Below are 26208 nucleotides of genomic sequence, written 5' to 3'. Positions count from 1 at the left end.
GGGAGCTGCCTTCGTGTTTTTTCTTTGCAGGCTCTGTGGAAATAAAAATGCTTATAGGTCTGTTTGGAGGATTTCATATTTTCTAAGATGCTGAGCCTATGCTTTGGACTGGCACATGTCTTGTGGAACTGTTTGGATGTATCATTTACTGCTTTTTGTCATGTTTTGAAGAAAGTTCTGCAAGTAAAGTTTTAATTAAACTTATTGACCTTGACAATGTTTTATTTCCAAAAAGGAGTCGGTTTTCATGCATCCAGTAGCTTCAAACTGTGCAATATTAATATCTGCAATAGACCTCATCATCCTTGCTAAAAACAGCCTATCTCAAAGAAACACATTACTAAAAAAGAATCCACCTTGTAAAGCTGTTTATTCAGCAGGAAGGGATGGGGTGTGGATGAAGCAGAAGTCAGATTGCAGAGTGGGGAACGCTTGTAGTGGGAAAAGGGAGAGAGCTCGGATCAGCAGCAATGATTTCTGAATTAGCGGGACTTCTGCAGTGGGGTGGAGGGCAAGCCTTGGCTGCTGATGAATTGGGTTCTCTTCAGGCACTGCAAAACAAAAGGCAGGATGGTATGTGGAAAAAGCATTGAACTGTGCAACTGGCACTATATCAAAATTTTGTCCCAACTACTACCTCTTCCTCTTTTTCTTCTTGGATTGTCCATTCACAAACCTTCTTCACAGCAACCAACAGATGGCAGATCTGCTCAGAAAAGCCCTGCAGTGGGGCTGGTCAATGTTTGGACTTCCAGGTGCAGCTCCTGAACTACAACACCTATCAGCCCCAGCCAGCATGGCCAAGGCTTCCCCACACTTGCCCTGGTGTGATGCCAGCAAAATCCAGGGCCCTGTTTCCTTGGGGCAGCTGTTGGCAGGCCCTTGTTGTGGGGCTTGGTTTGCTATTGCTCCTGCACATAGATGCACACCTCGCCTCCCTCCCCTTGACAACCTTGGGAGAGAAAAGTCCACATCTGCCTGTAAACAAGCTTCTGGACTTGTCTGAGGATTCCTTGGGCTCCCGAATGATTGTTGAATGACAGTCACTGCACCCTGGAAAAAGGATTGGCTGCAAACAGGAGTGGGAAACTCTCCTGAGGTTTCTTGGTCTTTGATGCTCGTTGCCGTCATCCCTGGCCGTTGACCATGTTTGTTGAGGCTGATGAGAGTTGTAGCCGAACTGCATCTAGGCAGCTGCTGATGTTTCCCATCCCCGCAACAGACCACGAGAGCCTCCAGTGCCTGGTATCTGAGTGCTGTCCTGTCTCTCTGCTCCCAGATAGCTTGATTCCAGGTAGTCTAACTCACCATTGGACACTGGCTGCCCATTACTACATTACCAAAGGGGGGGAGTAGCTCTCTACCCTCCAGCTTCCAGTTTTCCAGATGTAGCAAACTCCCCCTCTTTAGCCAGACTTATCACTCACCTGAGGAGCTTGTAGCAAGCATCTGCAATGCAAAAAAAGGGAAAGAAGTTCATGAGCATTAGAACACAGAGGTGTGACTTTAGGAAATCTAATTGTCAAGCAAGCATGGGAGGCCTTAATGGTCAGGATTGACTCCCACTAGGCAAAACAAGTACCATATATACTTGAGTATAAGCCGACCCGAATATAAGCTGAGGCACCTAATTTTACAACAAAAAACTGGGAAAACTTATTGACTCGAGTATAAGCCTAAGGTGGGAAATGCAGCAGCTACTGGTAAATTTCAAAAATAAAAATAGATACCAATAAAATTACATTACTTGAGGCATCAGTAGGTTAAATGTTTTTGAATATTTATTTCAAAGAAAAACAGTAAACTAGTTCCATAAGTGGAAAAGAGGGTCAACAAAAACAATATAGTATCAACAATAACTTTAAAAGTAAAAAAAACCAAACCCAACCTTAGCTCAATCAGCAACCAAGCTAGAACACAAAGAGTTTTAACGACTAAGAATTTAAATATATTTATAACCACATGGCAAATGTTTTACGATGCCTCTAGACATAAGTAGTACAAGACAAGGGAAAGAAAGGAGGAAAGAGGGTGATGGAGAAGTAAACCTTGTTTGATTCCTAAAAACCAGTGTTTTGGATGGGGTTTCCTCTCACCCAAGATGGAACTTTGAAAAATATGATAGCCCTGGTTGAAATGGGAGCAGTTGCAGGATAAGTGAATGTTTGTGATTGCTCAGAGGTGTAGGGGAAAGTACTGTTACACACATTAAAATATATTCTATTTTTAACTGTCGGTAGAACTTATTCCAGGATGCTGGACTAAGATGGGCCACTGGTCTGATCCAGCAGGCTCTTCCTATGTTCTTCATTAACAAAAAGTAAATAAAAGAATGAACAACCAAATAAGTATTCCTGGTTCTGTCTTCATTCACATTAATGAAGTCTGTGTTCTCTCTCTCTCTTTTAACATTATTTTTAAAGCCATGGAACTAAGTTAATACTGTTGTTGTTGTTTAGTCGTTTAGTCGCGTCCGACTCTTCGTGACCCCATGGACCATAGCACACCAGGCACTCCTGTCCTGCACTGCCTCCCGCAGTTTGGTCAAACTCATGTTCGTAGCTTCGAGAACACTGTCCAACCATCTCGTCCTCTGTCGTCCCCTTCTCCTAGTGCCCTCCATCTTTCCCAACATCAGGGTCTTTTCCAAGGATTCTTCTCTTCTCATGAGGTGGCCAAAGTATTGGAGCCTCAGCTTCACGATCTGTCCTTCCAGGGAGCACTCAGGGCTGATTTCCTTAAGAATGGATAGGTTTGATCTTCTAGCAGTCCATGGGACTCTCAAGAGTCTCCTCCAGCACCATAATTCAAAAGCATCAATTCTTCGACGATCAGCCTTCTTTATGGTCCAGCTCTCACTTCCATACATCACTACTGGGAAAACCATAGCTTTAACTATACGGACCTTTGTCGGCAAAGTGATGTCTCTGCTTTTTAAGATGCTGTCTAGGTTTGTCATTGCTTTTCTCCCAAGAAGCAGGCGTCTTTTAATTTCGTGACTGCTGTCACCATCTGCAGTGATCAAGGAGCCCAAGAAAGTAAAATCTCTCACTGCCTCCATTTCTTCCCCTTCTATTTGCCAGGAGGTGATGGGACCAGTGGCCATGATCTTGGTTTTTTTGATGTTGAGCTTCAGACCATATTTTGCGCTCTCCTCTTTCACCCTCATTAAAAGGTTCTTTAATTCCTCCTCGCTTTCTGCCATCAAGGTTGTGTCATCTGCATATCTGAGGTTGTTGATATTTCTTCCGGCAATCTTAATTCCGGCTTGGGATTCATCTAGTCCAGCCTTTCGCATGATGAATTCTGCATATAAGTTAAATAAGCAGGGAGACAATATACAACCTTGTCGTACTCCTTTCCCAATTTTGAACCAATCAGTTGTTCCATATCCAGTTCTAACTGTAGCTTCTTGTCCCACATAGAGATTTCTCAGGAGACAGATGAGGTGATCAGGCACTCCCATTTCTTTAAGAACTTGCCATAGTTTGCTGTGGTCGACACAGTCGAAGGCTTTTGCATAGTCAATGAAGCAGAAGTAGACGTTTTTCTGGAACTCTCTAGCTTTCTCCATAATCCAGCGCATGTTTGCTATTTGGTCTCTGGTTCCTCTGCCCTTTCGAAATCCAGCTTGCACTTCTGGGAGTTCTCGGTCCACATACTGCCTAAGCCTGCCTTGTAGAATTTTAAGCATAACCTTGCTAGCGTGTGAAATGAGCGCAATTGTGCGGTAGTTGGAGCATTCTTTGGCACTGCCCTTCTTTGGAATTGGGATGTAGACTGATCTTCTCCAATCCTCTGGCCATTGCTGAGTTTTCCAAACTTGCTGGCATATTGGGTGTAGCACCTTAACAGCATCATCTTTTAAAATTTTAAATAGTTCAGCTGGAATATCATCACTTCCACTGGCCTTGTTATTAGCAGTGTTTTCTAAGGCCCATTTGACTTCACTCTCCAAGATGTCTGGCTGAAGGTCAGCAACCACACTACCTGGGGTGTACGAGACCTCCATATCTTTCTGGTATAATTCCTCTGTGTATTCCTGCCACCTCTTCTTGATGTCTTCTGCTTCTGTTAGGTCCTTACCACTTTTGTCCTTGATTATGGTAATCTTTGTACGAAATGTTCCTTTCATATCTCCAATTTTCTTGAACAGATCTCTGGTTTTCCCCATTCTATTGTTTTCCTCTATTTCTTTGCATTGCTCATTTAAGAAGACCCTCTTGTCTCTCCTTGCTGTTTTTTGGAAATCTGCATTCAGTTTCCTGTATCTTTCCCTATCTCCCTTGCATTTTGCTTGCCTCCTCTCCTCCGCTATTTGTAAGGCCTCGTTGGATAGCCATTTTGCTTTCTTGCATTTCCTTTTCCTTGGGATGGTTTTCGTTGCTGCCTCCTGTATAATGTTACGAGCCTCCATCCATAGTTCTTCAGGCACTCTGTCCACCAAATCTAAATCCTTAAACCTGTTCCTCACTTCCAGTGTGTATTCATAAGGGATTTGATTCAGATTGTATCTTACTGGCCCAGTGCTTTTTCCTACTTTCTTCAGTTTAAGCTGGAATTTTGCTATAAGAAGCTGATGATCTGAGTTACAGTCAGCTCCAGGTCTTGTTTTTGCTGACTGTATAGAGCTTCTCCATCTTTGGCTGCAGAGAATATAATCAATCTGATTTCGATGCTGCCCATTTGGTGATATCCATGTGTAGAGTCGTCTCTTGTGTTGTTGGAAGAGAGTGTTTGTGATGACCAGCTTGTTCTCTTGACAGAACTCTATTAGCCTTTGCCCTGCTTCATTTTGAACTCCAAGGCCAAACTTGCCAGTTGTTCCTTTTATCTCTTGATTCCCTACTTTAGCATTCCAATCCCCTGTAATGAGAAGAACATCCTTCTTTGGTGTCATTTCTAGAAGTTGTTGTAGGTCTTCATAGAATTGGTCAATTTCACTTTCTTCAGCACCGGTAGTTGGTGCATAAACTTGGATTACTGTGATGTTAAAAGGTCTGCCTTGGATTCGTATCGAGATCATTCTGTCATTTTTGAGATTGCATCCCATTACAGCTTTTGCCACTCTTTTGTTGACTATGAGGGCCACTCCATTTCTGCTACAGGATTCTTGCCCACAGTAGTAGATATGATAGTCACCCGAACTGAATTCGCCCATTCCCTTCCATTTTAGTTCACTGATGCCCAGGATGTCGATATTTATTCTTGTCATCTCATTTTTGACCACATCCAGCTTACCTCCACTCATGGTTCTTACATTCCAGGTTCCTATGCAATATTTTTCTTTACAGCATCGGACTTTCCTTTCGCTTCCAGGCATATCCGCAACTGAGCATCCTTTCGGCTTTGGCCCAGCCGCTTCATCAGCTCTGAATCTACTTGTACTTGTCCTCCGCTCTTCCTCAGTAGCATGTTGGACGCCTTCCGACCTGAGGGGCTCATCTTCCAGCGTCATAACTTTTATATGCCTGTTGTCTTTGTCCATGGAGTTTTCTTGGCAGGGATACTGGAGTGGCTTGCCAGTTCCTTCTCCAGGTGGATCACGTTTAGTCAAAACTCTCCACTATGACCTGTCCATCTTGGGTGGCCCTGCATGGCATAGCTCATAGCTTCTCCGAGTTATTCAAGCCCCTTCGCCACGACAAGGCATTGATCCATGAAGGGGAAGTTAATACTAGCATAACCTTAATATAGGACAATTGTTCAGTCATAAAGCAAGAACGTGGGCATGGCAGGGAGAGAAGACAGACAACAAAAGAAGCTTTTTTTGTAAATTTTAGCTGAAAAGAACAAAGCAAAACAAAACCCCACCTCCTGAGTGCAAGCTATGCATGGGCAAGACACCACATTTTAGTTCATTAAAACAAAAATAAACCAGGTAGCATTTCATTAAAACACCAGGTAACAATGCTACTTTGAAATGTCACTTTCTCCTTTAATTAGTACACTCTAATGATAAGTGTCAGGGACCCAGGTGGCGCTGTGGTTAAACCACTGAGCCTAGGGCTTGCTGATCAGAAGGTCGGCGGTTCGAATCCCTGTGATGGGGTGAGCTCCCGTTGCTTGGTCCCAGTTCCTGCCAACCTAGCAGTTCGAAAGCACGTCAAAATGCAAGTAGATAAATAGGAACCGCTACAGCGGGAAAGTAAACGGCGTTTCCATGTGCTGCCCTGGTTTGCCAGAAGCGGCTTTGTCATGCTGGCCACATGACCTGGAAGCTATACGCCGGCTCCCTCGGCCAATAATGCGAGATGAGCGCGCAACCCCAGAGTCGGTCACAACTGGACCTAATGGTCAGGGGTCCCTTTACCTTTAATGATAAGTGTATGTCATTCTTGCCTAATGAAAGTTAGGAGTGCATGTGGAATCTGGGTCACATTTCACTGGGAGCCACGTAGGTACAAACAGAATAAATTATGTTCACTATCAAAAGAGGGAACCATTAAGACAACACCTTGGTTGCCAGCATTCTGTACAGTATGAGGACCCACCTCACCCGCCCATCATCACATTGAGCAACATTTAGAACTAGAGAGACAATGAAGTGGTCAAAATCACACCATCACCGCAGCTATTTTAGCCCCTCTGCGCAAGAGTGGCTTCTGAGGTCTGGCTAAGAACTTCTGCATGAACACAAAGTCCCAAATGTATTTTTCCAGCTATATCTCCGAGGTGTGACTTTGAGGAGGGCCATCTTCTTAGAGGCATATATTTAATGAAAAGTCACAACATGGCCGCCTGCTTCTAAAAGGGGTTGGGAGTCCTATATATCACCAAGTTGCAATCGGAGGAAAGAAGCCCTTGCAGAATAAATCAAACTCTTACAAAATGGAAATACTTTTTTTTAAGGAAGGAAGGAAGGAAGGAAGGAAGGAAGGAAGGAAGGAAGGAAGGAAGGAAGGAAGGAAGGAAGGTGGGAGACACACAAACACAGAGTTGCCATCCTTCAAATAAAAAAGTTGTAAATAAATTCTTTTCATTTGAATACAAGGAAATACAAGGAAGCTGACAGGAGAAGGGCACATGCACGAAATATTTAAAAGCTTGTTGTAGCAATGGCAGGAGATAGAAATCCCAGTGCCAAATGGGATGTTCAGGGTGTTTATTTCAATGTCATAACCCAGGATGCGGTAGCGGAGGAGGAAGGAGCAGCCTGACAGCAGCTCGGTCCTCCACCGCCCCCTCTGCCTCTCACAAGATCAGGCATAGGAGCTGTGGTTTGGAAAGGCACAGCACAGTGCCACTCCCAACTGCGGCTCCTGTGCCTGCCCTTGCAAGAGGCGGGACCAGCGGCGAGAAAGGGCTCCTTTCTCACCACTCATCCCTCCGCCGCCTGCCGCCTCACTCGAGTATAAACTGAGGGGGGCATTTTCAGCACAAAAAATGTGCTGAAAAAGTCGGCTTATACTCGAGAATATATAGTAGGGTTTTTTGTTTTTTAAAAATGTCTGGTGGTATGGCTCGTACCCAATGAATAAGCTAGCTTGGAAAATCTCACCTGGCCCATTCCTTTGCTGCCATTTCACTCACAACCCAACCTCTGGATCAATTTGTGGGAATCAGTGTTATCCTCGCAATGAGCAGTGTTTTTCTGGGGGCACTCAATGGTATGCAGCACCTTTTTCTTTCAAATGTTAAAAGTGTGAGATTACTGTAGCAACTTCATGGTGAGTGCCAGCACCATGCTGTCAGGAGTATGGGCAGGAGTCAGGCTCTGGGGCCTGTAGTGCTTTGCAGGACTGGGGCCTGCCTCAGCTTGTGCTGGAGAAGCAAGGAGTGGCCACTCAGGTGAGGCCACTTGATACCTCACTGCACCTGGTGGCAGGAGCTGGGAGGGATAAAAGCTCAGCATTTCCCTTCAGCTCTTTGCCACAACAACGCTATCCCTGCCTGGTTGCATCTGGCCTCTTGCTCCTTGGACCGACGCCTTGATCCTCGACCCTTGGACCTTTGCCTTGCCGATGTCTTGCTCCTTGACTCCCAGACCTTCGCCTCTGCCTTGCTCCTTGACCCTGCGACTGCCTGCTGCTGGACCCTCAACCCTGCCCCTGTTCCTGCTTCTACACCACCATCTTGCCTCTGGTCCTGACATCCTCAGCCAGGGCTTCAACCGCCCGCTGACCGGACCGTGACACATGCTAAACCAGACAGGCTGGAAGGAAAACAAATCACAAATGCTATACTCACCAGACTTGGGGAGGATTACCATCAGGTCGTCTGTGAGCCCCACCTTGTGGTAATGCTCCTTGAACTTCTCCAGCACTTCATTGCTGATGTCTTGAGTGCGGGCTGCATCCAGAAGAGGTCAGAATTAGACTCTGTTCACATATACACAATGTTTGAGGTGGCGAGCAATAACTTCACCAACCTCCAGCTTGTGGGCAGCTCAGGGTAGAGTCTTGAGAGGCTGCCATGTGGAGGGAACACTCTAAGGGGGTTCCAGTCTGTGGGCTGAGGCTGGAGGTAGGGAAGAGTAGGAGCTTTCAGAAGCCATTTGAATGAGGGGTTGCACCTCATGGCCTGGACACTTGCCCCACTTTCACATGGCATGTGCTGGGCCCCCTTGGGAGCAACTTGGCACCTCTGTTTTCATGGCCTTCCCTCCATCGACTTTTAGACTGTAAACTTATTGGGGCAAAGGCCTGGCCTCTTAAGCTTTATAAAGTGCCTCTTGCTGGCTGATGCTGCTGTACATATAACAAAACATCTGTCTCGTCCCGCCTTAAAACTAGCAGTCCATTTAACAACCTTCTCCCTCCCAGCAAGGAATGCTGGGAACTCTTGTTCTATGGGAGGCATCGAGTCCTCTGCATCCTCCACCAGTTCCCAGGATTCCAGATAATTTGAAGTGTCATAAAATGGATGCTACTTTTTATTTTGGTAATTGAGCTTGCCCTATGCTATTATGATGTGCGAGGCGGCTGGAGGGGAGGAGGGTAGCAGCAGCAGCGAGGTATCCGAGGGGAGAGCTGTGCCACATAGCCTGCCCTGAAATTATGCTGTCCCCATCACCAGTGCTGAAATAAGATTCAGCTGCCAGTATATGTGGGGGAGACGTGCCATCTTACCCTTCACTTCAGGCAGCAAATTGCCTTGTGTTGGCCCTGTTTAGTACTGTACTGTACTGTATTATAATCTATTGTAGGGCAATGAGGGTTTGCTAGTTTTATCTACACCCCCCCCAACATCCTCCTGGCTTTAAAACCATGGAAGACAAGTGGCTGCAGAGTTAATCAGCACAGCACCAAGGAGACAGGAAAGAAAGCAACTCCTGAGTTTCAGTGAGGGGTCCCGATCAGGGGATTCAATCAGGGGGCCCTGCTTTTGCCTGGGATGCATCAGAGGGTGTGCAATCCTTTCATTCAAAGAAGCAGCCCCAACTTAGCCACACTGCTCTGCCACCAATTGCTCAGGAAGTAAGATGGCGGCTCTTGCCACCTCCACTCTCCTCTCTCTTGCTCAAGGGTGGGTCATTGGAGCACATACTGTACAACTGGACGGTGGTGCTGCTGGGCTCGTCTTCGATCTCCTTGAAGGTGTAGAGAAGGGCAAAGTTGGTGTAGTCGGTTTCCAGCACCCGCATATCTCTCTTGGCATTCTCTGAATGAAGGAGAAGATGGAACCCCAATTAGTTCTGGCCCTAGGGACTCTGAGGCCATGGAAGGAGGGTCAGAATCTGTTCTTTGTCCTTTCAACTTTTCCTTCCTCCCATCTTTCCAGAGTCAGAGCCAGATAATATTGATTTCCAGAGCCAGATAATCACCCACCAAGCCACACTCTGAAGTTATCCCATGCCACCCTAAATACATTCTGCCTTTCCCTCGTGTGGCATAGCATAGCATCAGAAAGATCACCACCTCAAAGATTCTTCACTTCTTCTAGAGTCTCCGTCCCAATTTTCCTAGATGGGAGAGGAGGAAATGATCCAAGAACCACTAATGTGAATGGCAAGGTCTTTTATCAAAACCTTGGTTCTCTTAGAGAAAGAGAAAAGCACTTTGCACAGGCTCAGAGGCACACAGGATTTTTTTAAACACATAACCATTTGTCAGGTCAGTTTTGCAGAGTCCCACTGTCCCTGTTGCCACATTACTACCACGCAGGTTGCCCTTACTCAGAAAGAGGTCATGTGCCAGGCTTTCCTCTCGCACAAGATGTGGTTGTTTTCCTGGCTCTGGACCAAAATCCTGCAGAGGCAAAGTCCTCAGGCAACTGCAGCTCTGAGAAGGAGATTGTTCCATGCCCTTGTTCATCTCATGGGGGTCCACTGACACTTCCCCCTCTCCTACTGAGACACCTTGGCCACCAGACTCTGATGGCTGGTCCACAGACTCCATGAGAAACCAAGAGAGTCCTCAGGAGAGATCCCTGCAGCTGGAAATCCTATTCCCACAAAGGAACCAAGGGCTGCAGCAGAAAGCTACAGTTCTTTCACTCACACTCAAGGAGCAAGGCTCTAGTCCAGGCATCCCCAAACTGCGGCCCTCCTGATGTTTTGGCCTACAACTCCCATGATCCCTAGCTAACAGGACCAGGGGTCGGGGAAGATGGGAATTGTAGTCCAAAACATCTGGAGGGCTGAAGTTTGGGGATGCCTGCTCTAGTCAATGACTAGCTAGTCCTGCTCAAAAAGTCTGTGGCCCTAAGACCTTGCTGAGGCAACATGGCTGTTCGACCACATGAGCAGGGGATCTCTCCATGGTCCTGACTTCCCTCCAAGGTGCAGACTTTTGCCTGCCCTGGCCGTGCCTGGGAAACCCCTTGCTTGGTCCATCCCCTTGTCTGAATCATGACAGGCTGGGCGGCGGGGGCGGGGGGGCAGGAAAATGCAATTCTGGGGGCAAGCCTTAACACACAGCCCTGCTCCCCTCTCTACACGCCCTAAAGCACTTGTGTCCTACCATCGTTTGTGAAGTGTGCAGGCTGGTCTGTCTTCTTAAAGTACATCTCTACCTTCTTGCACTCCTCAGGGCTGAAAAGAGAAATGAGGGAAAGACACATACTGGGATTAGAAATCATGGAATTCTACAGTTGGAAGGGACCACAAGGGTCATCTAGTCCAACCCCCTGCAATGCAGGAATGTTTTGCCCAATGTGGGGCTCAGACCCACAACCCTGAGGTTAAGAGTCTCATGCTCTATCTACTAAGCTATCGTTTGATTCTGAGTAGCTTTAAAGCCTCCACAAACTTTACAAAACAGTAAGTATACAGAGTTACACCTGTTTAATGTGGCTAAGTAACTGGGCCCAGATAGTAAAATCTGCCTGTTTTTTTTAAAAAAATATTAGCAAGAGGTTGAGCCCCCCCCCAAAAAAATTATAGAATCATAGAGTTGGAAGGGACCTTGAGGGTTATCTAGTCCTACCCCCTGCAATGCAGGAATGTTTTCTCCAATGTGGGGCTCGAACCCACGACCCTGAGATCAAAAGTCTCGTGATCTACCAACTGAGCTATTAGACTATGGAGGCTGCTTCCCTGTGGGGCATTTTCCACATAGGTGCTTTGTCTCATTTGCCCATATTTTGTTGCCTCTCACCCTAACCACAGGGTCATTGTGAGGATTAGAGGAGGAGGCAGAAGCATATACACCCCCATGAGCTCATCTTAGAAAAAGGTGGGATAGAAATGTAATGAAATAAAGAAACAAATTAAAACAAATTAAAACATTTGCAGCAGGTTGCATTTTATCACCTCACTTGCGTATTTTTATTAGCATTAGGTCACTTTTCCAGTATGTATAATATTAGGAAAGTACTGATTAAATTATAGTGTTGGAGCACTATAACACTTCAGTGTTGATTTGCAGAAGGAGGGGGTGGCCGGGGGGGGAGCATTAAGCATCTCCTTATAGGGAAGTGGTCCAAAGCCACCCCAGCAAATTTTGATTAGCATTTGGCACATCTGTTCTGAAAGAGGGTGCTTCTCCTTGCTGGCTCTATGATCCATTGTAGTCTAAATGGCAACACCCCCAAGGGAAGCCAGAGTGAGGGGTGTGGCTTCCATGCTTGGTCTAATGAAGAGGGAACATTTTCATCCTACCCCAGCATTTTCAAAGGGTTTCACAGGGAAGGGGTATTTGGGAGGGGCAAATCCCCCCGCTGCAAAATGTGCCCTCCCTCCCCCATTCTTGATCATGTAAAGTGCTCCTAAGGCCAGCTAAGGGACTAGCAGTAGTTACTTACAAAGGGTAGCCAGTAAGTATTTTCATGTCACCATTTGGAAGGGGTTTGACTAAAGCAGCAGATGTTGTCATGATGCTCTTCATGCCCTGGAATACAGGGCAGTTTGATGATCCAGCCATGATGTGCCACATCCCTGCAAACTGGAGGAAACCATTCCAGTCAGACCAGAGACCTCACCCCTCCACTCCACCATCCAAGACAAGGCCAAATCTGGCATTTCCCACATTTCTGTGCATTTCAATTAACCTGAATTATTAAGGCTCAGAATGGAGCACAGGAACCCCTCTAAGGAAAAGATGCCCATAATAAAAAGGAGTATAAATGCACACCCAGATTAAATCTCAGGAGCTGGACTGAAGTGTACAGGTCAGCAATAAACCAACCACGGTGTCAGTGAAGCCGACTCTGGCAAGTGCATGAGGTGATGATAAGGCTTTCAAATTTGCCAACCAGATAGCATCATAAGATCAAAAGATAACAGAGCAAATGGCTAGCAACGAATCGGGTATAAATTTAGACAGTACTTTGTGGACCCCTGCTCCCATTATCCCCTTGCCGCTGGCCTCCCTGAGGGCACTTGGTTGCAGAAGGCAGAAGTGTGAGCCATTGGCTAGCTCTGGAAGCAAAGAAAGGGGTGCAACTTCCCTACAGCTCAGTACCTTCTGAAGATCGAAGTCTGGTTGCATGGCAATGTCTGCCTGAATGCAGAATGAGCAAAGCAGGAGCACCAGAAGGCTTTGCATGGTGGACCTCATTCCTGCAGGTGGCTCCTCTTGCTCCTTGTGTGCTGTCAAGAGAAAAGCAGCTGGGCAGAGGAAGATGCCGTCTCCTTCGAAGGCGCCCAACTTTATACCTCTCCCCTTGCATGTCCCAGCGGCCAGGGTGCTCTGCAGCGTCCCCTCCCACGTCTTATGTAACACTTTGGCCAAGTGTGGATCTGCTATCTTGGATGGCTGGTATTGGGTAACACCCTATTAAATGATAATTGCTGGGCTGCAACTGGATAGCAACCAGGGGCAAAACCAGGCTTCATTTCACCCGGGTCAAAGACCCAGTTTGGCGCACACTCCATCCGTACTTGTGTACAGAGGGGGCGGGGAGAGAGAGACTGTGAGCCTCAATGGCACTCCTCTGGAGGCTTCAACTGGGGCGAAAAACCCGGCTAGCTCCCCTGCAACTACAGCTCTGAGCAAGCCCCTTTGCCTGACCCAACAACAACAAGAAAAGAGAACAGGCAGGTTGGAGGAAGGGACGCCTCAAAATGACTCCCCATGATCCAAAAGATTGTTCGCAGTATACAAATATTCTGCCCTTGAGCGTATTCCCAACCAAGACCCCTTTTCCTGACTCTGCATGAGAGAGTGCACACTTTTGGTCCATTTGTTTGCATGGGCAGAATTGGGGCAGCAACCCCCCCCCCAAGACAAAGGAAGGAATGCATAGGAAGTTGCTTCATACTGAATCAGACCATTAAGGTCCCTTTGAATCAGTGCTATCTACAATGACCGGCAGTAGCTCTCCATGGTTTCAGGCAAGGGAGATAGATGTCTAGCCTCACCTGGGAACTTCTGCATGCAAAGCAGGAGCTGTGACCACTGAGCTGTGAGCCCCAAGCTAAGATCCCCCCGAAGAGGAAAAGGACTAGCATCCCTCACATTACTGACTCTGCTGCCCCAAAAGCTGTGAGACTCCCCTTGAGATATTTCCCAATCTACTAGCGCTCAGGAAGAGCAAATCTGTCCCTGTTGGTTTCTCTCTTTTTCTCATTCTCAAATTTATTCTTTCCATACCAGTTGAACATTTTTTTAAGTCCTTGTGAAAATTCGCCAGCATTTCAGTGCAAATTTCTTCTGAAATGTACATTTTGTATGCACTTTTGCCTAATAAATGCAACCCGTTTGTTAGACAAGCATTCACATAACGAGTCAACATTCTCAATTGATTCCTATGGGGAAATTTCTAAGCATTCCTGACTGTGGAATTTTGAACTCAAAATTGGGGGGGACAGGACAGAAAAACCCTCTGAAACCTTGTCCAATTTATATCGCTCCCTCCCAACACTGTTTCTGATGAAACGGCTTCCGAGGACCAGTAAAACACAAAAAGAAGGTTACAGGTAGATAGCCTAAGCTTGTCATTGGTATGAGCTTTTGTGTGCATGCACACTTCTTCAGATACACATTTCGTGTGCATGCACACAAAAGCTCATACCAATGACAAACTTAGTTGGTCTCTAAGGTGCTGCTGGAAGGAATTTTTTAATTTTGTTTCGACATAAAGATGGCTTGTTTAAGGCGGCTTATTTGTTTATAGTACTTTATGCAGGCCTGGCTGCTTGGATATCTGAACTTGTGGTGCGCATAGCAATGTTTCGGTACTACCGTAATTCCTTGTGTTTAGATAAGTGAATTTTCATAGAAAGAATTTTCGGATCACAAGACTGGCTTTTTCCCCCCACCATCGGTTCATGGAAGCTGTGAGCAACCACCCGGGCAGGAGAGTCGCCACCAACCATGGCCGAGGAAGGCATTGCTGCTGGAGGTGCTGGAGGTGTAATGGATGTCAACACCGCCCTTCAAGAAGTGCTGAAGACCGCACTTATCCACAATGGCTTAGCCCATGGAATTCGTGAAGCTGCCAAGGCCTTAGACAAACGCCAAGCCCACCTTTGTGTCCTCACATCCAATTGTGACGAGCCCATGTATGTCAAACTGGTTGAAGCACTTTGTGCTGAACATCAAATCAACCTGATAAAGGTTGATGACAACAAGAAGCTGGGTGAATGGGTACATCTCTGCAAGATCGACAGAGAAGGAAAACCCATAAAGTTGTGGGCTGCAGTTGTGTTGTTGTCAAAGACAATGGCAAGGAAGGATGAGATAAGAATGCATGGGAAGAGATAAGAACGCATGCTACATCATAGCACTTTATTATTGGACTTGATTATTGCACTTTATACTGGACTTTTAAGACTTTGAGCATGAGCTTTTGTACACATTTTTGAATCTCCTTGTATACGTGAAGGTTGTTGGTGCATATACATTTAAATATTTGCACTTCACGGTGGTTTACCTTTTCATTGTTTTGCTAACATTACCGTGGCGTCTGTTTGTTGCGGCTTGAAACCTGTGGCAAGAGCCACTGCTCTCTTGCCAGCGGGCAGAAACTCCCAGCCAGCCGCAATCAAGAGAGAGAGAGAGAGAGAGAGGAAGTGGCTTGCAAACTAATCCTGCCTTTATCTAAATCCTCCTGAAGCTTTCCTAAATCCCCTTGTGCAAAGGCCTTCCAGCTGAGCCAAGATGCCTTAAGAGAAAATGTACACAATATGCCCCCTTCAAAGTACTGGCTTCTTTAAACAAACAGCAAAACCTGAAGGACCTCAAATTCCTCCCAGTTGCTGCATGCCCAGAACTAGAAAAGTGGTAGAGGTTGATTCATAGTTTCATAGAATTGTAGAGTTGAAAGGGACCCCAAGTACCATCTAGTCCAACCCCCCTGCAATATGCAGGAATATGCAGCTGTCCCATACAGGGATCGAACCTGCAACCTTGAGGTTGTCACCACTATGCTTTAACCAACTGAAAGGCATGGGAACCTTGCTCAGGAAAGGAGATGAGCATCCTATTTGGAAAGGGGAGAGGAAGCAACAATACCCGGTATTGAAATAATGGGAGACTATAGGTGGCATTTACACAGTTAGACCCATTGAAATGATTGAATATAGCCAGGGAAAAGCTAGGACTGGGAAAAGTTGGCCACGGCAGTTCATGCACTGGTAACTTCAAGACTGGATTACGGCAATGCACTTGAACCGGGAGCAGCACAATTGCTAATAGGAGTGAGGCCTTCTCAGCATACAACACCAGTGCTCAGGAATCTGCACTGGTTGTCAATCTGCTACTTGGCTAGGTTCAAGGTGTGACTGTTATAATATAAAGCCCTTAACAACTTGGGGCCAGCTTACCTGTGAGTTGGCAGGTTGGTCTCATTTCTGGAGCTGCTGATCTCTTCTTTCTGCAGCTCTGCTTTGCACCCATTTTCACCTTCATTCCATCTTCTGTTTTTCAGGCCCTTTCATGCCCCTGCTTTCATCTTCAGCCCTATCCCCAAGCCTCCTACTCCCTCCTTTTTGCAACTGACTTTGCACCCTCATTCTTACTCTTACTCCCCTTTTCCCTCCACCTTCCTTGTCAGTTTTCTCAACTCTCTCCTACACAGAGATCACTCCTTTCTCCGCACTTCCTTTTCTCTCCTGATTCGGTCACCCCTGTTCAACACCCCCCCCCCCCAATACTGATCATAGAACCAAAGAATTGTAGTGTTGGAAGGGACCCCAAGGGTCATCTGGTCCAACCCCCTGCGATGCAGGAATCACAACTAAAGCATCCATGACTGATGACCATCCAACCTCTGCTTATAAACATCCAAGGAAAGAGAGTCCACAACCTCCCGAGGGAGACAGTTCCACTGTCAGACAACTCTTTAACTGAGATTCCTGCATTGCTAGATGTCCCTGGGGGTCCCTTCCAACTCTACAATTCTATTATTCTAACTTCTGTGCCAGACAGTCACCCACATCCTCTGGCTATGCGTGCAGAAGAGCTTGACACTTCCCCTGCTAAAAGGGCCAGAGATTTGTGGGAGTGCCAAGCTCTTTCTGCTTGAGACAACCCTAGAGTGCTGCTGCCAGCCAGTGTAGGCAGCAGTGGGCTACATGGATAAACAGGTTGAAGGATTAAGACACCCTTCCTAATGCATTCAATAGATAGTTCAAGTGCCTTTGAGTAGTAGTAGTAGTAGTAGTAGTAGTAGTAGTAGTAGTAATAATAATAATTTAAAAATTGGCTGGGGGGGGATATCAATGGTGCAAAAGGCAACTCTGGGAAGAAATGCAGTATTTCCTGATGGCAGGAACTGATACTTTTTGTAGGAAGAAATATTACCTTATTATGACATTATAATAGTAGTAACAAATAATAATTCATGTACCTGTGGGCTGAGGATTAATGGAGTGTATTCCTGGAGATTTCCCCCAATGACAAAACCAAAACAGCAACACTACCATTTTGTGTGACTTTTTTATTTTTAATCAAGGATCAGCTTTTACAGGGGTGGGTTAGAGGTGAAAAGTGCTCATGGCTGAACAGGGAACAGGTGCTATGTCTGTGCTGGAGAAGTCAAGGATTGGCAGATGGGTCAGAAAATGAAGCTTCCTTGCTCGAAGCAAAACCTGGATTTTCAACCTAGGAGCTTAAAAAGGAAAGGGTGTGTGTGCCACATATTTCTGCATTCTGGATATAATCGCAACCACCAGATTCAGAAGTCTCAATTCCCCTTGGTGGTGTCCAAGCAAGCTCAGCCCTCCGCTGGGTGCAAACTACACACAACTGTATTTGTTGACACACCATGACTGCGGAACTCCCTGCCACCAGGTGTGCCTCTATTAGCTTTAAAAGGGGACAAGACAGATTCAGAGGTCTGTCAAGAGAGCATCCATGTACAGAAACAGTTTCCTTCTGAGCAGCCCCTGCTGAGGACGAGCAGCTGAGCGCAACTATCACATCCATGCCCAGGAGACTGGGCCCTTGGTCTGAATCAGCAGCAGGGCAGTCATTGTGTCCCCAAGAACTGCCATGGCTGATCATCAGGCCAACCTTTTGTGGGCCTTCCAGAAGCCAACCTGCAGCCCCACAGATGCTCCCAAACAATGAAGGCCTCTCTTGCTCCTGTTTGCCTCTCAGAGTTTGGGACTTGGGTAGAGCATGCCTGGGAACAGGGCCGTCTTAAGCATATCTGGCGCCCTGGTGTGAACATCCCTCCGGTGCCCCCCTGTTTCCCAGCGCAGCATGCAGCGCAGCTGCCGTGGGCGCAGCAGCGCGGTGCCCCCCCCCCCGGCGCCCTGGCTACCCAGCCTTGCCTTAGGGCCGGCCCTGCCTGGGAAAACTGAGTTCCCTTGAAATCGCCTCCATGCCTCTTCTCCCTCCCTCTTTGTCATCTAAGCAATCACAGAGTTAAACTATGGAGGCAATGATGGCCACCAACGTTCAGAGACTTAGAAGAGGATCGGACAAACTCATGGAGGAGAGAACTATCGCTGGCTACCAGACATGATGGCTATAATCCGCCTCTGCGGTCAGAGGCAGCCATGCTTCTGAATACCAGTGGCTGGAAACCTGGAAGGGGAGAGGGCTCTGGTGCTCAAATCCTACTTGCGGGTTTCCTACAATATGCATCTCATGGGCCACTCTGAGAAGAGGATTCTGGACTAGATGGGCCATTGGTCTGACCCTTCAGGCTCTTCTTATGTTCTTAAGCAAGCAGCCCTCGGCACTTGTTGCTCAGGACTGTGGCCTGGCTCACACATTACACAAAGGTTAATACATATCATGTCTGACAAGCCATGCTCTGGAGAACCCTGTGCACTCCTTCCCCAGCAATTGACACACATGCGCTGCCAGGGTTTGTGAGGAAAGGCCTCGGTCGGTACAGACACGTATGAGCCCCAACCTTTCGATTGCTAGAAATGTATCACTGCCCACCGCCTGCCTCTACCACAAGCCACAGAGTAAAAGGCAACTCACCTACGCATCGTCCGTCATGCAAAGATCTGTCCGGAGAGAAGGCAAGGAGAGAGATCAGGGAGTGGTCCAAAGGCATTCGAAGGTGGTGCGTGTGTGTGCTGCATGCTGGTGAGCAAAGGGTCGCTTTGCTACCCAGAGCACAGTCCTGTGTGGCCATCAAATCACAGCTCTGGAACAAGGGCGCCCAGAGGTCTTCTAGTCCAACCTTGGCCACACAAGCACCACTAGGCAAGCCCATTGCACTCTTGCATTCCCTACTTGCTAAACACACACACCCCAGTCCCACAATGCAATTCAGAGTGTCTGGCTGCAAGAGACCAAAAGTGGCTTCTTAACCAGTAATCTGTGCCCAGTTGCAAACTCCCCTCTGTTGCTCAGGCTGGGAATACGGGATGCATGACACATAAGGCCAGATATCCTTAATTTTTAATTCCAGCAGGAAACTCGTTTATGCCTGTTTTTCCTCTCTACTCAGTTTTTCTCCTTCTCTTTCTTCATATACTCCCCGCTAAAAATCTAGAAACAGGACCAGCAGGCAGATCAATGGTCAGTGTGCTGTGGATCCTGACCCTACATCAGCTGAAAAGCAAGGATATAATATGCTTTTTATGATATACACGGGCTATAGACTGACAATGGTGATGGGTTTTTAACTGTGAACTGCTTTGGGAACCAATCCTAGCAAGGATCCCTACATGGATCTGTGGAACTCAATTCCCCAGATATTAGGCAAGCTCCACCTGACTGGTATTTTCAGATGTTCTTAGCTGATTCATCTCCTCTTTGTAATTTTCAAGAGTCCTATTTAAATTGGGGCTTTAAAAAAAATATCGGTTGTGCACTTTGATTTGTTGTTGGCATGGAGCCCCATCGTTTGTTGATTTTGTGCCAGCTCTAAGACTGCTGCACATTTCTGATGTTTCTAAAAAGCTGTGTTGAAATGGCGTTTCGTTTTTTTTTGGGGGGGGGGAGATTTTTCTGAGTTTTTTATTTGTACGTGTCATGGAGATCTCTTCCTTAAAAAGGCATGTGATCAATGTATTAAATCAATGGGTAGGGAAAGAAAACAAAGCAAACTTCTGAAATTATGTTTTGGCAACCGAAGCTTAAGAGTGAAGAAATATTTTGGGTTTCAGAATTCGAATCACAGACAGGCCAGGCAGGGACTGGGACCCCTTTAAACCAAGGATGGGGAGCCACACTGCCTTCAGGAAAACTTCTCTGGGGCCATGTGCCATTGGTGAGGCAAAACTAAGTGCTGCAATGGACTAGACCAGGGATAGGCAACCTAAGGCCCAGGGGTCGGATGCGGCCCAATCGCCTTCTCAATCTGGCTTGCAGATGGTCCGGGAAGCAGTGTGTTTTTACATGAGTAGAATGTGTCCTTTTCTTTAAAATACATCTCTGGGTTATTTGTGGGGCCTGCCTGGTGTTTTTACATGAGTAGAATGTGTGCTTTTATTTAAAATGAATCTCTGGGCTAATTGTGGGGCATAGGAATTCATTGATTTTTTTTTCAAAATATAGTTCGGCCCCCCACAAGGTCTAGGAACAGTGGACCAGCCCACGGCTGAAAAAGGTTGCTGACCCCTGGATTAGACTTTACCTACATCCTAGCCTAGTGGCTGCCCAGGTGGGCAGTGCAACCTTCTGGGGAGTGCATCAACAACAAATCCGTTTATTGTGAGGACCATGCCTGTACACAAACTTCTGGGGAGTGATTACCTAAGGTGGGGGTGCCAATATTCTAGGGGGCACCAGGGGGTGCTGGAGGTGTAAATGACCTTTGGGCTTTGAAACAGGTGCTATCGCTGGATCAAACATCATTTTCATTGCATTAATTAAACTAAATAGTCTTAATTGGATTTTGACTCAATGCACAATCAATGGCTACTGCTCTGAATGTCATGGCGCTACTATCTTGCTTAGTGTACCTTCTCCACGAGAGGCAGCAACACAAGAACGGGACCTTTTCTGCAGTGGCTCCCCATTTGTGGAATATTTTCTCCAGGGAGGCTCACCTGAGCCTTCATTATACACCTTTAGGCGCCAAGTGAAAAAATTCCTCTTCAACAAGGCCTTGGGCTGATTAACACTCTATTTACATTTAAATGTGTTTGTGGGAGTGGGGGTTGTTGTCATACTGTTAGCGTTTTAATTATTTACTTGTGCTTCTACTTTGTTTTTTTTATCTTGTGAACCGCCCAGAGATCTTGTGATGAATGCCGGTATATAAATTTAATAAATAAATGAAAATGAAAAATAGTGTGCTGTACAGAGCGCTATTCCAAATAACGCCTTTTCTTAGGACACGATGGGGGCACTGGGATGAGTTTTTATGGTACCAAGGGGAAGGGGCCTGAAAACTGTTTATGAACTGCTGCCCTCTGTCCAAGCAAGCAGGAGGCAGGTGAACCCATGATAAACCCCACATGGCAATCCCTAGAGGAAGAAACTTGAGGCCTGTCCTGATCCTGCTCCCAGTTCTCCCACTTACCAGTGCTGGGCAAGAAGAGGATGTCCTCATTACCAAGTCCCTCTGCCAAGGCCAGCTGGGTGAACTTCTCCTGCAGTTCGGGACTCAGCTCCTTGCTTCTACCTGCCACCAGAAACATAAAGCACTGTTGAGCAAGGAGAGTTGGGAGAGCACAAGAGTCTTCATCTCAGGGTTGTGGGTTCGAGTCCCATGTTGGGCAAAAGGGGTTTGCACCAGATGATCCTCATGGCCCCTTCCAACTCTTCAGCTCTCCTGCCACCCAATCGATCTGGTTGCAAAAAAAACCCCCAGTCTCCCCAGTCCTCTGCCCCCAAGGGGAGCAGCGCAAGCCAGAAGGGTGGGGGTGGGGGAGCAGAAGGGAGGAAGGCTGCCCCCTGGTGGCCGAGCAGCGGGAGGAACAGACGTACCATACAGTGTCACCATTGCCCAATTCCTGGGGCTTCTTTCCTTGGAAATGGAATACAGCAAGGCGTACTCGTTGTAGTTGGTCTCGACCACGCGGACGTCAAAGTGGTTTCCAGAGCCTGGCATCGAAGGAGGCAAGAGGGGAATTGAACTGGAGCCAGCAAGGAGACACAGTCACACAGCCACACCCCATCACTGCCAGACACTGGCTTTGCACACCACACAAATGATTCCTAGATTACAGGGGGTTAGACTAGATGATTCTCGGGGTCCCTTCCAACTCTACAATTCTATGATACAAATGGTGCTAAGCCACTGGCAGGTTGGCTTGGTTTGGCACCCACCCAGCCCCCAGCTGCTAGAACCAGTTTCCCTCTGCGTCTGGCAAGGGATGGCTCTTCCGTGCCCTGCTTGGAAGCAGCCAGGAGGGATTAAGTCAGAAAGGTGCCAATCTCTTTCCCAACCCATCCCTGACTGAGGGCTGCCTGGCTGCTGTCCAGCCAGACGGGAGATGATGTGGCTCTCACTTACGTGGGCTGGTGTATTGGAATCGTCCAGGCTGCTCAGTCCGGACAAAAAGGCTTTTCCTCGTCTCACACTGGTCGAGCCTAGAGCAGAGAGAGAGAGAGCAGGACAGAAGGAGAAGCACAGGCAGCCAACTCAGGAAGCCTCCTGGCTTACGGGAACAACCTTCAGGGTTTTGAGTTCAAAGAATCTCAGCTAAAGCATCCCTGACAGATGGCCATCCAACCTCTGCTTAAAAGCCTCCGAGGAAGGAGAGTCCACAACCTCCCAAGGGAGACCGTTCCACTGTCAAACAGCTCTTACTATCAGAAAGTTCTTCCAAATGTTCAGCTCAAATCCTTTGGAGGGCACCAGGTTGGCAGAGTCTCGCTTATGCAATGCTCTTGGGTCACATTTATAAGCAAGTACATATTGTAAATCTACGGACCTGGGTGGCACTGTGGGTTAAACCACGGAGCCCAGGGTTTGCCGATCAGAAGGTCAGTGGTTCGAATCCCCGCGACGGGGTGAGCTCCTGTTGTTCGGTCCCAGCTCCTGCCCACCTAGCAGTTTGAAACTATGTCAAAGTCCAAGTAGATAAATAGGTACTGCTCCGGCGGGAAGGTAAACGGCGTTTCCATGCGCTGCTCTGGTTTACCAGAGGCGGCTTAGTCATGCTGGTCACATGTGGACAAACGCCAGCTCCCTTGGCCAATAAAGCAAGATGAGTGTGCAACCCCAGAGTCGTCCATGACTGGACTTAACGGTCAGGGGTCCCTTTACCTTTACCTTAAATCTACAGCTGGGTTCCTATAGATGAAGGATTCAAACACAGGCCCACAGAGCTGCATACAGCCCTGGTGAATGGCAACCCATGAATATCCCCATTTTACAGGTGGAGAACACAGAGGCTGAGAGATGAGATGAGATGCCCAACATCTGTCTATTGCAGAATCTCTATGGGCTGCCTGAAACAATAATAACAGCTTCAAGCGGTGCATCATTAACCTGTGGAACCCCCAGTCACAAGGTTTGTGGCCATGGGGTTAGATGGTTTTTCTTTTTAAAGGGTTCTATGGATGCAAGAAGAAGGGTCAATTGCTAACAACAGTGATCAGTTGTGAAAGCACTATGGAACCTCCATGTCCAAAAGCAGTGTACCCCTAGATGTCAGGGAGCATGCAACAGGCAAGAGTCATTGCCTGATGCCTTGCTTGGGGATTGCCCAAGTCATCTGACTGTCCATATTTGGAAGCAGGAAACTGGGCTGGGTGGATCTTTTGCCTGATCCAGCCTGGCTCTTCTCATCTTGCCCAGCACCCTGACTCCAGGATCAGTTCAGCATGGATTGCTTCCAAGCAAGGCAGCCGCAGTCTCCCATCATATCTGGGCATCAGTGCTCCTGAACATGGAGATTCTGCTCCTAGCCTTCTGTGCTGACAAAAGACCCTCCATTAATCTCACTCATCCCTGATTTTTGATGCCATTGTGACCAGAGGCCTCTGCAACATCCCACAATATTAATTCCATCTGTTTCGGGGGGGGGGGAACACGCCAGGCCAAGGCTTGGCAGCCCACCTGTGCCTCCTTACTTGGGATAAGTGGAGGTGATATCCAGGTTCCCGTCCTCCGTGGTCACGGCCACTGTGGTACACATCTTCATCACCTGCTTCTTGTTCTTGAACCAGAGGGAGTTGGAGGCCAGGGCAATGCTGTACCATCTCCCTGTGAACTACAAACGTTTTGCTCTGGAATCTGCTGCCTGGCCCAATGGGTGGGGTGGGTTGGGTTGGGACGCAATGCCTCGTGGGCTGACGAGAGGCCCCAGTTCCCTGATTTATAAACCTTTACTTATTGCTAGCCAGCCCACTGTGCTGCTATTGGCTCTTCTTCCCTCACACTTGTGCTAAAAACAGTGCAAGCTTCAGAATAACACAGGGATCTTGCTTGGCCTGGGCATTAAAGATGCAGGGAGAGGAGAGGCATACTGACAGCTCTCTTTAGAGCAGTTTTGCCTAAAGAAGAAGCCTCTTCAGATTTCCCCTCCAACCACCATAAATTAAGAAACTTTGGTGGAAAACTCTCTCTTGGAGTTGGGAGCACATAAAGCTAAGTCAGAATTATCCCTCTTCGTCTCTTAGTTGTGCCCCTTGCTGAACACATTTCGGTGGGGTGAGGTGGGGGCACAAACAAACAGATTATTTCCAGAATTTCAAAACACCTTCCCTATTTATTCCCAGTTTCTGAGATATGAAAAGCTCTAGCTCCTTGGGTAGAGCAGCTGTTTCGCAATCCCCACTGACAGCATCTCCAGGCGGGGCTGGGAGAGGCCTCCACTTGAAATCCTGGCTGCTGCCAGCCAGTATTGACAATACTGGGCTTGCTAGATCAAAGGTCTGACTTGGTCTAAGGCAGCTTCCAAAATTCCTGTACATGCAGATCATTGGCACAGGCATTATGTAAAGAGGTAGCGAGTGAGTTTCCTTCTCATTCCTTTTGCACAGGCACTAGCCAGACAATGAGACCATCCTCACGTCGGTCATCGTCTTTTCTCGTCCTCCACAGGACTTGGCTTGGATGAGAAGCATATGTTTTTCAATGCCTGGAACATGCCAGCGGAGATGAAATGAAATAAGTCATTTCATTTCAGATTCTGCAAGGGTCCTGGGCAGACTATCCAGGGACGGGGCTTGCTAGGTTTAAGCCAAGCTCCATGCAGACAACTGAACTCAGCTCTTTGGCCCCTGAGCTGGGGGCAGGGGTGGGGGAAGAAAGGCTCTGTTACCTGATCCTGCTGGAAGTCAGGCTGCACAGCCGGTTCGGCCTGTACCTGGGACAGGCAGCCCAGGGTCAGGGCAAAGACGCTGAAGAATTGTGTCCGCATTGTGCCTAATGCTCTCCTGGGTCTGCTGCTGGCCTCTCTTTGCACAGCCTGTCCAGAAACTCAGGCCAGCCGGCTATTTATTGGCCAGTTGAGCAATGCTTCAGGGTGGGATCACACTGACCTATCTTCCCCCCACCCCCCACTGATATGGTCTGTTACACAAAGCAGAAAGAGAGAGAACAGGGAAAGAATTCATGAGAGGGCGGAACAGCTGCTGCAATTTCCCACCCGCTATTCCCCCTCCGAAATGCTGACTCCCTATTGCAGCCTGGAGCAGGGAAGGGTTTTTAAGTATTGGGGTCTGGTGCACTCTGCTGGCACTCTGCTTGTGCATCACCATAGGAAATGGGGTTAGATCCACGAGTAAGAGCCTTTTGGTGAATGATAGAGATAATCGAGAGCAGGCTATAGTTTCTAGCAAAGCCACAATGACCAGGTCTGCAATAGGCGTCAGAAGAGGTGAAAAGCATCTATTTGTTTTCCATATCAACAACAATAGATCACTTGACAGCATGGGAGTAACAAGTTCAGCCAAGGACGGAGAACGCACAGCATGTCCTGTTCAGAGTTGGATCCTTAAGAAAGAATAAACCAGTGTTGTCAAAAGGCTGAGAAGCATAGCTGTCAAGTTCTCCCCCTTTTTAAGGGAAATTCCCTTATGCTGAATAGGCTTCCTCATGAGAAAAAGGGAAAACTTGACAGCTATGCTGAGAAGCAACTTGGATACATTTGGGTGTAGGCATGAGCAGAGTTGCCAAGAAGCTCACACTCATAAGTTGATATGTGTTGCACAGGGGAAATGTTGGGTTTGCAAGCAAGGGGGAGTCTAAACTGCATGCAGAGTGTCAAGGATTAAGGATCGCTAATAACAATGTCAGCAGCTTTCTCCCCTAACAGAGCAACTGCAGCTACGACATGCAAACAATGGGAAATTGAGCAACCCAAAAGACTGAGTTTAAAAAACCTGAAGCAAGATAAGATAAGATATCTTTATTGTCATTGTCCCCTTGTGGGAACAACGAAATTACTCGGTTGCTACATCCACTCAGATAAAGCATTCCGCATAATCCAAAATTACAAAACCTAATTAAAAACAGTAAATATAATACAAATTACAAGTAAAATAAGATGACTTCAAAGTCCAGGCTTTC

The 26208-nt window shown here is 47.3% G+C and overlaps 2 protein-coding genes and 1 pseudogene across 2 annotated transcripts; 1 reads left to right on the top strand and 2 right to left on the bottom strand.

Annotated features, from left to right (window-relative positions):
- Positions 1–368: 368 nt before the first annotated feature.
- LOC118093961 (lipocalin-15-like) lies at positions 369–13352 on the bottom strand. The gene is made up of 7 exons (XM_088669264.1): positions 12846–13352; positions 12187–12326; positions 10905–10975; positions 9490–9603; positions 8191–8292; positions 1428–1449; positions 369–551 (listed from the first exon to the last, which is right to left on the bottom strand). The coding sequence occupies exons 1-7, from the start codon at positions 12939–12941 to the stop codon at positions 545–547; spliced, it is 552 nt and encodes a 183-aa protein (XP_088525390.1). The 5' UTR covers positions 12942–13352; the 3' UTR covers positions 369–544.
- A 1347-nt stretch (positions 13353–14699) lies between these two features.
- Positions 14700–15089, top strand: LOC118093962 (small ribosomal subunit protein eS12 pseudogene; annotated as a pseudogene).
- Positions 15090–17245: 2156 nt separating this feature from the next.
- LOC118094065 (lipocalin) lies at positions 17246–25327 on the bottom strand. The gene is made up of 7 exons (XM_035134052.3): positions 24959–25327; positions 23766–23905; positions 22201–22277; positions 21672–21788; positions 21265–21366; positions 18768–18793; positions 17246–17436 (listed from the first exon to the last, which is right to left on the bottom strand). The coding sequence occupies exons 1-6, from the start codon at positions 25055–25057 to the stop codon at positions 18768–18770; spliced, it is 561 nt and encodes a 186-aa protein (XP_034989943.1). The 5' UTR covers positions 25058–25327; the 3' UTR covers positions 17246–17436.
- Positions 25328–26208: the final 881 nt, after the last annotated feature.

Source organism: Zootoca vivipara, chromosome 5 (assembly GCF_965207765.1).
Source record: "Zootoca vivipara chromosome 5, rZooViv2.hap1.1, whole genome shotgun sequence".
NCBI lineage: Eukaryota > Metazoa > Chordata > Lepidosauria > Squamata > Lacertidae > Zootoca > Zootoca vivipara.
This window is presented reverse-complemented; position numbering and strand designations above follow the sequence as displayed.

What these genes read in the sequence shown, in the direction of transcription:
- LOC118094065 (XM_035134052.3), bottom strand. Translation starts at nt 25,057, where the DNA reads ATGCGGACACAATTCTTCAGCGTCTTTGCCCTGACCCTGGGCTGCCTG. An exon ending in CTGACTTCCAGCAGGATCAG is followed by an intron (nt 23,906 to 24,958) that starts GTAACAGAGCCT and finishes AAACGTTTGTAG; the next exon opens with TTCACAGGGAGATGGTACAG. An exon ending in GGCAATGGTGACACTGTATG is followed by an intron (nt 21,367 to 21,671) that starts GTACGTCTGTTC and finishes TTCTGGTGGCAG; the next exon opens with GTAGAAGCAAGGAGCTGAGT.
- LOC118093961 (XM_088669264.1), bottom strand. Translation starts at nt 12,941, where the DNA reads ATGAGGTCCACCATGCAAAGCCTTCTGGTGCTCCTGCTTTGCTCATTC. An exon ending in ATACTTACTGGCTACCCTTT is followed by an intron (nt 10,976 to 12,186) that starts GTAAGTAACTAC and finishes TTCTCTTTTCAG; the next exon opens with CCCTGAGGAGTGCAAGAAGG. An exon ending in CACCACCGTCCAGTTGTACA is followed by an intron (nt 8,293 to 9,489) that starts GTATGTGCTCCA and finishes TTCTGGATGCAG; the next exon opens with CCCGCACTCAAGACATCAGC.